The 10,000-nt window shown below is 42.4% G+C and overlaps 1 protein-coding gene across 6 annotated transcripts in view; it reads right to left on the reverse strand.

Annotated features, from left to right (window-relative positions):
• Positions 1-10,000, reverse strand: part of osbpl8 (oxysterol binding protein-like 8) — a 36,697-nt gene that overhangs the window by 23,306 nt on the left and 3,391 nt on the right. For 5 of the 6 annotated variants that reach the window (XM_027159583.2, XM_047803765.1, XM_027159582.2 and 2 more), the window contains exon 2: positions 3,568-3,658. In XM_027159583.2, the coding sequence (XP_027015384.1) occupies positions 3,568-3,612 (45 nt within the window). In that variant the 5' untranslated portion in view covers positions 3,613-3,658. Of the gene's footprint in view, positions 1-3,567; positions 3,674-10,000 lie in introns of all 6 variants that reach the window. The other variant, XM_027159578.2, reaches the window with a different exon arrangement.

The raw sequence follows: 10,000 nt of genomic DNA on the forward strand, positions 1-10,000 counted from the left end.
AGGCAGGATACACCCTGGACGGAGTGCCAACCCATCACAGGGCACACACACTCTCATTCACACACACACACACACACACACACACACACACACACACACACACACACACACACACACTACGGACAATTTTCCAGAGATGCCAATTAACCTACCATGCATGTCTTTGGACCGGGGGAGGAAACCGGAGTACCCGGAGGAAACCCCCGAGGCACGGGGAGAACATGCAAACTCCACACACACAAGGTGGAGACGGGAATCGAACCCCCTATCTTAATTTAATTAAATTTTATTTTTATAGTGATTTTACAAAGGACACTTTCTCTAAGAATATTTACTGGAGAACAAACATTTAAATTGTCTAATTAAATTTATATTCATCGCTAAAGAGCAAGCCTGAGGCAATGGGGCAAGCCTGAGGCAATGGGGCAAGCCTGAGGCAATGGGGCAAGCTTTCTGATTCTTCTCTCCAGAACTGCCTGATCCATCCTGATACCCCACTTCTGGAGCTCACTGCCACTGATGATCTACCACATGGAGTCTGGAGATGCACTATATTGATAAAGGTTTTGAGACACTTCTCCAAATCGTTGAATTAAGGTGTTCCAATCACTTCCATGGCCACAGGTGTATAAAATCCAGCACCTAGACACGCAGACTGCTTCTATAAACATTTGTGAAACAATGCCCGGCTCAGGAGCTCAGTGAAGCCAAGCGTGGTACCGTGAAAGGTTGCCAGCTGTGCAAAAAGTCCATTTGTGAAATTTTCTTACTACTAAATATTTCACAGTCATTTGTTAGTGTTAGTATAACAAAGTTATTGGGAACAACAGCAACTCAGATGGTGCCGTCTCCAAGACCATCACTACACGCTCCAACCAGAAGCCGTGGATGACTGCTAAAGTGCGCGCGCTGCTGAGGACTAGGGACCTAGCCTTCAGAACAGGGGACAGGACGGTCCTAAGAACAGCAAGGACCAAACTGTCCCGAGCCATCGGAGAGGCAAAGTGCGCACATGCCCTGACAATCCACAGCCACTTCCAGGACAGCGGGGACACCCGGTGCATGTGTCAGGGCATACAGGTGATCATGAATTACAAGACAGTTTCACCTGCCTGTGACAGCGACGCCTCCCTCCCAGATGTGCTGAATGACTTCTACACTCGGTTTGAGGTACAGAACAACGTAACGCCAAGGAAGACCATCCCTCCCCCCGACGACCAAGTACTCTGTCTATCCACAGCCGACGTGAGGAGATCTCTATACAGAGTTAACCCACGGAAGGCTGCTGGACCAGACAACATTCCTGGCAGGTGCTCAGTGAATGTGCAGAACAGCTAGAGGATGTCTTCACTGACATCTTCAATATTTCCCAGAGCAGCTGTGTTGTCCCTACGTGCCTCAAGACCACCACCATTGTCCCCTTCCCAAAGAAGTCTACAGTGTCCTGCCTCAATGACTATTGTCCCGTTACACTCACACCCATAGTTATGAAGTGCTTCGAGAAGCTCGTCATGAGGCACATCAAGACCCAGTTACCCCCCTCACTGGACCCCCTACAGTTCACATATCGTCCAAACCGCTCCACAGATGATGCCATTGCCACGACCCTTCATTAAACCCTCACCCACCTGGACAATAAAGACACTGATGTACGAATGCTGTACATAGACTTTAGTTCAGCATTCAATACAATCACCACTTAGCACCTGATTGTGAAGCTGAGCTGCTGGGACTAAACACCTCCCTCTGCAACTGGATACTGGACTTCCTGACTGGGAGACCTCAGTCAGTCTGGATCAGGAACAGATTCTCCAACACCAGCACCAGCAGGTGCAACAGCTAACTACCTGGTGTAGAGCCAACAACCTGGTGTAGAGCCAACAACCTGGTGTAGAGCCAACTACCTGGTGTAGAGCCAACAATCTGGTGTAGAGCCAACAACCTGGTGTAGAGCCAACAACCTGTCTCTGAATGTTGATAAAACTAAAGAGATGGTTGCTGACTTCAGAAGAGCACAGAGTGACCACTCACTGCTGAACATCGACAGATCATCTGTAGAGATCATCAGGAGCACACACTCACTGCTGAACATCGACAGATCATCTGTAGAGATCATCAGGAGCACACACTCACTGCTGAACATCGACAGATCATCTGTACAGATTGTTATTGATGTTTATTTGACAGGGACAAATGCATAAAACATGCTTTATAAAGTACACAGTAGATGCCATGCGTACAGGTTTATAGCCATGACTAATTTGTGACCCCTGTCCCTGTAAAAACAGAAATTACAGAATATTAAATCAAGAATTTATAGATATTAAAATACATGCAATAAATACATTCTGTCCATAAGCTAAAATGGGCTTAGATAAATATAACAATCCCTATAAAACAGAGTCTAGACGTTTTTAACAATACACAACACAAAAGTATGCACAAGTCTGTTCATGCTGACATATGCAACCTTGTGTTTACATACATTGTGTCACGAGCACCAAACAAGAGCCCTCAACACCAGCGCCGTCACCAACAAAGTCCAGCAGCATCTCATCTTACGAAGGCTGAGAAAGGCACAATCCCCCCCCCCCTCGTATCACAAAACCCCACACACCCCTCACACACACTCTTCACCCCACACACACACACTCTACACTCCTCACACACCCCTCACACACACTCTTCACCCATCTGGAAAAAGGTACTGAAGCATTCGGCCCTCACGACCAGACTGTGTAACAGTTTTTTTACACAAGCCATCAGACTCCTTAATAACTGAACTGAACACACACACACACACACACACACACACACACACACACACTGTATGGACTGCACAGACCTACACCAAATACACACACTTCCAATATACATCCATCAAACTGATTACATGCTGTTACTTGCACACTTTTTGCTCTTTGCACTAAACTTTACATTATCTCAGGGACCTGCTGCTGTAACACTGTGTTTATTTCTGCACATGCAATATTGTTGAACATACAGTCTTTACTCTGGTCTGTGCTGTTTCTGTTTATTGTCTCGTCTGCACGGTCTTTTGTCCTGCACTGTCTTGTGTGTCTTGTCTGTCCTGTCCTGCACTGTCTTGTCTGTCCTGTCCTGCACTGTGTACACCAGGTTACACAGACACACTTTATGTATCTAACACTAACTGACTAAGTCCTTATAGCTCTGTGTGTGTTATGTAACACTGATCCTGGAGGAACGTTGTGTCATGTCACTGTGTATGTAACAGTTATATATGGTGTAATGACAATAAAAGCTTCTTGACTTAAGATAAGATAAGACAAGATAAGATAAGACAAGATAAGATAAGACAAGACAAGATAAACCTTTATTCGTCCCACAATGGGGAAATTTCACTGTTACAGCAGCAAAGAGCATGAAAATACACATCTATAAACAGAATAGAGACATAAACCTGACTCTTGACTTGACCAGTTGTATAAAATGAGATAAAATGTAAGTTGTTCATGATAAAGGAGATGAATGCTGGCAATGTAAATGTAATGTGTGTGTGTGTCGGTGTGTGTGTGTGTTACCCACCAGAGGCTTGTCTGGATCTCCCTGTATGTCAGTTCCAGCTTCCATGATGCTTCTCCAGAGACAGAATGTTACTGCAGCTCAGAGCTCATGTCTAAAAACACAAAAACTGTCATTCAATCGTTTAGTTTATATTTCTGTAAAGATGCTTAGGGACAATGTTGTCTGTTAAAGCAGTATACAAATAAAAATGAATTCTGACACAAATTCAGTCCTGTGTCAGTCTAAAAATACACATCAACATAACTGGGTCATGTGTGTCATGTGTGTCACCTGTGTCATGTGTGTCATCTCTGTCATCTGTGTCATGTATCATGTGTGTTATCTGCTTTCTGTGTATACCTCCTGGTTTAAAAAACATAGTTCTTACATTGTACTAATCAATAACACAAACAACCTCCATCACTACAATACTACAACAAACACCTCAACATTACCACACACACACACACACACACACACACACACACACACACACACACACACACACACACACACACACTGAATGGATTGCACCAGATGCACAGTCTTCCCACATACACCATGTCATTTCACTATTTCTGCACACACAATATTGAGTGAACATACAGTATTTACACCGGTGCTGTTTTTGGGTAATGTCTTGTATTCTTTGTCCTACACTGTCTTTTTGTCTTGTGTCCCACACTGTCTTTTTGTCTTGTGTCCCACACTGTCTTTTTGTCTTGTGTCTCACACTGTCTTTTTGTCTTGTGTCTCACACTGGCTTCTTGTCTTGTGTCCCACACTGTCTTCTTGTCTTGTGTCCCACACTGTCTTCTTATCTTGTGTCCCACACTGTCTTCTTGTCTTGTGTCCCACACTGTGTACACCAGGTTGTACAGATACACTTTATGTGACTAGGACTAACTTACTTCAGTCCTTATCTCTGTGTTGTTCTCTGTAGCTCCCTGGTCCTGGGGGACGTTGTCTCATGTCACTGTGTACTGTGTCACATATATATGGTGTAAATGACACCTGCCTGTCACAGTAATACCTCCCTCCCAGATGTGCTGAACAACTTCTACTCTGTTTAAGGTGCAGAACAATGTAACAGCATGGAAGACCCTCCCTCCCCACAACAACCAGGTACACTGTGTACTGAGTGCTCACTGAATGTGCTGAACAGTTACTGATGTCATCACTGACATCTTCAACATGTGCCTCAAGACAAGCATCAATGTCCACATGCTAAAGTCTACAGTCTCCTGCCTCAATGACTCTCATCAGAATACAGAGAGGAGGTAAAACAGCCAACAACCTGGTGTAGAGCCAACAACCTGGTGTAGAGTCAACAATCTGGTGTAGAACTAACAACCTGGTGTAGAGTCAACAATCTGGTGTAGAACTAACAACCTGGTGTAGAGCCAACAACCTGGTGTAGAGTCAACAACCTGGTGTAGAGCCAACAATCTGGTGTAGAGCCAACAACCTGGTGTAGAGCCAACAATCTGGTGTAGAGTCAACAACCTGGTGTAGAGCCAACAACCTGGTGTAGAACCAACAACCTGCTGTAGAACCAACAACCTGGTGTAGAACCAACAACCTGGTGTAGAGCCAACAACCTGGTGTAGAGCCCACAACCTGGTGTAGAGTCAACAACCTGGTGTAGAGCCAACAACCTGGTGTAGAGCCAACAACCTGGTGTAGAGTCAACAACCTGGTGTAGAGCCAACAACCTGGTGTAGAGTCAACAACTTGGTGTAGAGCCCACAACCTGGTGTAGAGCCAACAACCTGGTGTAGAGTCAACAACCTGGTGTAGAGCCAACAACCTGGTGTAGAGTCAACAACCTGGTGTAGAGTCAACAACTTGGTGTAGAGCCCACAACCTGGTGTAGAGCCCACAACCTGGTGTAGAGCCAACAACCTGGTGTAGAGCCAACAACCTGGTGTAGAGCCAACAACCTGTCTCTGAATGTTGATAAAACTAAAGAAATGGTTGCTGACTTCAGAAGAGCACAGAGTGACCACTCACTGCTGAGCATCGACAGATCATCTGTAGAGATCATCAGGAGCACACACTCACTGCTGAACATCGACAGATCATCTGTAGAGATCATCAGGAGCACACACTCACACACACTCTTCACCCCACACACCTCACACACACTCTTCACCCCTCACATACACTCTTCACCCCCCACACACACTCTTCACCCCACACACACACACTCTTCACCCCACACACCTCAACACTACCCAACACTACACAACTCAACACTACACAACACACTACTCAACACAACTCAACACTACACAACTCAACACTACACAACACTACACTACTCAACACAACTCAACACTACACAACACTACACTACTCAACACAACTCAACACTACACAACACACTACTCAACACAACTCAACACTACACTACACAACACAACAACACAACTCAACACAACACACTTCTCAACACTACACAACACAACTCAACCCTACACAACTCAACACAACACACTACTCAACTCAATACAACACAACACTTAACAAACTACATAACAGCATCCTGAAAAACCGAAACACAGAGGAATGGAAAAGAATATTTGAAAGTCAAATGTGTCTCATGTGACTTTTAAAATCAGGGTTTATTGTGTGTGTGTGTGTGTGTGTGTGTGTGTGTGTGTGTGTGTGTGTGTGTGTGTGTGTGTGTTACCTCATCATCACATTCTATATAAACTGTCTCTGTTCCCCGAGTAGTGAGATCAAAAAGTAAGTACATGAGAAGTAAATAAACTTACTGTAACATGAGGAGTAAATAAACTTACTGTAACATGAGGAGTAAATAAACTTACTGTAATTAGACCATAAAAATGCCACAGAAACTAAAACAGTCCCTAAAGTTTGGGCTCCTGAACATTAGACCACCCAAAGCACTTAGTGTAAATGACATCATCTCAGACAAAAGCCTTCTTGCACTCTGTCTTACTGACACTGGGATTAAACCTAATGACTACATCGGTCTAAACGAGTCTACACCATCAGCATATATCTATAAGCATGAGCCTCATCAGACTGGTGGTGGAGGTGGTGGAGGTGGTGTTGTCACTATCTTCAGTGATCTCCTTACTGTTACCCAGAGAACACAGCATAGATTTAGTTCTTTTGAAGTGCTTGTCCTTAATGTTACACTATCGCACATGCACACGAAGAGATCCCTGATGTCTCTTGCCCTAGTGACGTACAGTGCAGGGCCCAGAACTGAGAACCTGATGGACACCACTGTGATGAGGATGAGGAGAAATAACCAACACTCATCAACACTCTGTAGGAAAAACACAGGACAGTCTTGAGCAGTCCTCTAGATCCTAACACAGCGCTTTCATCAATCAACAGCACACTTTCCCAATACTACGGTTAAAGAAGCATAACATATCAGCTGTAGACGATGGATTGTGTGCTATGGGCTTTAAAACCTGCTACTTTATTATATATTTATTATTTATATTAATATATTTATTATTCCATGTCATGTAACTCAGAAGTGTGTGTTGTCTTTTTGCTTTGTTGTTGTTTCACTTTTTTATGTCTGAATGTACAGCACTTGTGTAAAATGTGTTCTAAAATAAAATAAACTTGACTCTCTGCTGTACTTGACTTACTGTGTATTGTATATATTCTGTATTATTTTAATGTGTGTAATGTATGTAATGTGTGTAATGTATGTAATGTATGTAATGTGTGTAATGTGTGCAATGTATGTAATGTGTGTAATGTGTGTAATGTGTGTAATGTATGTAATGTATGTAATGTGTGCAATGTATGTAATGTGTGTAATGTGTGTAATGTATGTAATGTGTGTAATGTATGTAATGTGTGTAATGTATGTAATGTATGTAATGTGTGCAATGTATGTAATGTGTGTAATGTGTGTAATGTGTGTAATGTATGTAATGTATGTAATGTATGTAATGTGTGTAATGTATGTAATGTATGTAATGTGTGCAATGTATGTAATGTGTGTAATGTGTGAAATGTGTGTAATGTATGTAATGTGTGCAATGTATGTAATGTGTGTAATGTATGTAATGTATGTAATGTGTGTAATGTGTGTAATGTGTGTAATGTATGTAATGTGTGCAATGTATGTAATGTGTGTAATGTATGTAATGTTTGCAATGTATGTAATGTTTGCAATGTATGTAATGTATGAGAGCGCTTGACGTTTGTGAAAACTTTATATGTTTATATTTTTCTACATAAATATGACCAAAACTTCATCAGATTTTTAATCCTTAAAGTAAAGAAAGTGAAAGTAATTAAATAGATATTACATATAAAATATTTGAAGCTCTTAGCAATTAATTTGAGGTCAGATTAGAGTCCAACCCTTAAATCAGGTGTCAGAAATGATGTCATGAAGAAAGGAGATTTCTGAGGACTCATCATGATGGAAAAGGTAACAAAACCATCTGTAAAGAGTTTGGACACCATAAATCCAGTCAGACAGAAACAGGAACACTAAGACTATTGCTACCGTCCCCAGAAGTGTTTAACCACAAATATCACTCCAGAAGCAAGACGTCCATGTGGACACACAGGAACCCAGGGGAACTTTTAAGCAACTAAAGGCACACTGAACAAACTTCTTGTCACTACTCAGAAAAACTTTGCTGCCCATGACTGAAGAGCATGGAGACAAGCCAAAGGACCACTGGAAACATAATTTGAGGAGGAATGAGACTAAAATAAAAGTTAGCCCCGTACTCCATCTGTGACACATGGTGGTGGTGTCATGCTTTGGGTTTGTATTGCTGCATCTGACAACTTGTTGTTGATTGAACAATAAATACAGAATGTACCATTGAGCTCTAAAGGAAAATGGCAAAAATGGTTCATGAATAGAATCTCGAGGGAAAATGGGTCACACAACAAATCAATGTATGAAGTAAACAAGTCTGTGTACCAAAGAACGATTAAAGAGGAACAAAGATGGTGTTTAGAATGACAAAGTCAATGTCCTGACTTTAATCCAAAAAAAAGGTTGAGGCAAGACCTGAAGCAAGCAGTTCATGTGAGGACACCCAACAACCTAACCCTAACCAACCTAACCCTAACCAACCTAACACTAACCCTAACCCAACAACCTAACACTAACCAACCTAACACTAACCCTAACCTAACTAACCTAACCCTAACCAACCTAACACTAACCTAACACTAACCCTAACCAACCTAACACTAACCCTAACCTAACACTAACCCTAACCAACCTAACCCTAACCCTAACCAACCTAACACTAACCCTAACCAACCTAACCCTAACCAACCTAACACTAACCAACCTAACACTAACCAACCTAACACTAACCCTAACCTAACTAACCTAAACCTAACCAACCTAACACTAACCGTAACCTAACCCTAACCCAACAACCTAACCCTAACTGTAACCTAACCCTAACCAGCCTAACATAACCCTAACCAACCTAACACTAACCCTAACCCTAACCAACCTAACACTAACCCTAACCTAACACTAACCCTAACCTAACACTAACCCTAACCAACCTAACACTAACCCTAACCTAACACTAACCCTAACCAACCTAACACTAACCCTAACCAACCTAACACTAACCCTAACCAACCTAACCCTAACCCTAACCAACCTAACACTAACCAACCTAACACTAACCCTAACCTAACTAACCTAAACCTAACCAACCTAACACTAACCGTAACCTAACCCTAACCCAACAACCTAACCCTAACCGTAACCTAACCCTAACCCAACAACCTAACCCTAACCAACCTAACACTAACCCTAACCCAACAACCTAACCCTAACCAACCTAACACTAACCCTAACCTAACTAACCTAAACCTAACCAACCTAACACTAACCCTAAAATAACTAACCTAACCAGCCTAACATACACCAACAACCTAACATTAACACCAACCCTAACTAACATAACCCTAACCAACCTAACCATAACCCTAACCAACCTAACACTAACCCTAACCAACCTAACACTAACCCTAACCTAACCCTAACCTAACCCTAACCTAACACTAACCCTAACCTAACACTAACCATCACACTGCCTCCACCCGCTTAAATTCAGTTTATTTGTATACAATTCACACAGTCTCCAATTGGGCATTGCATTTCATTAGGCCTCCAGAAAAAAAAAGCCACACGTTTGTAAATATTTCACACTTTTGATATGCCTTTGCCTAGCAGAGGGCATCATCTACCGAAATGATGCTACACACACACACACACACACACTCCTAATTTGCATAGGAATTCAGAAAAGGTCTGCAGGAGGGTTAAAATGAATTTACTATACATGTCTAACATCTAACCCTAATGAGCAAACCGGAGGCAATGGTGGCAAGGAAAATCTCCCTGTGGTGATATGATTTAGTTTACAGCTTGCCTTCTTCCCATACTGCACCCTGGTAC

The sequence above is a fragment of the Tachysurus fulvidraco genome, chromosome 19 (assembly GCF_022655615.1).
Source record: "Tachysurus fulvidraco isolate hzauxx_2018 chromosome 19, HZAU_PFXX_2.0, whole genome shotgun sequence".
Classification (NCBI taxonomy): Eukaryota; Metazoa; Chordata; class Actinopteri; order Siluriformes; family Bagridae; genus Tachysurus; species Tachysurus fulvidraco.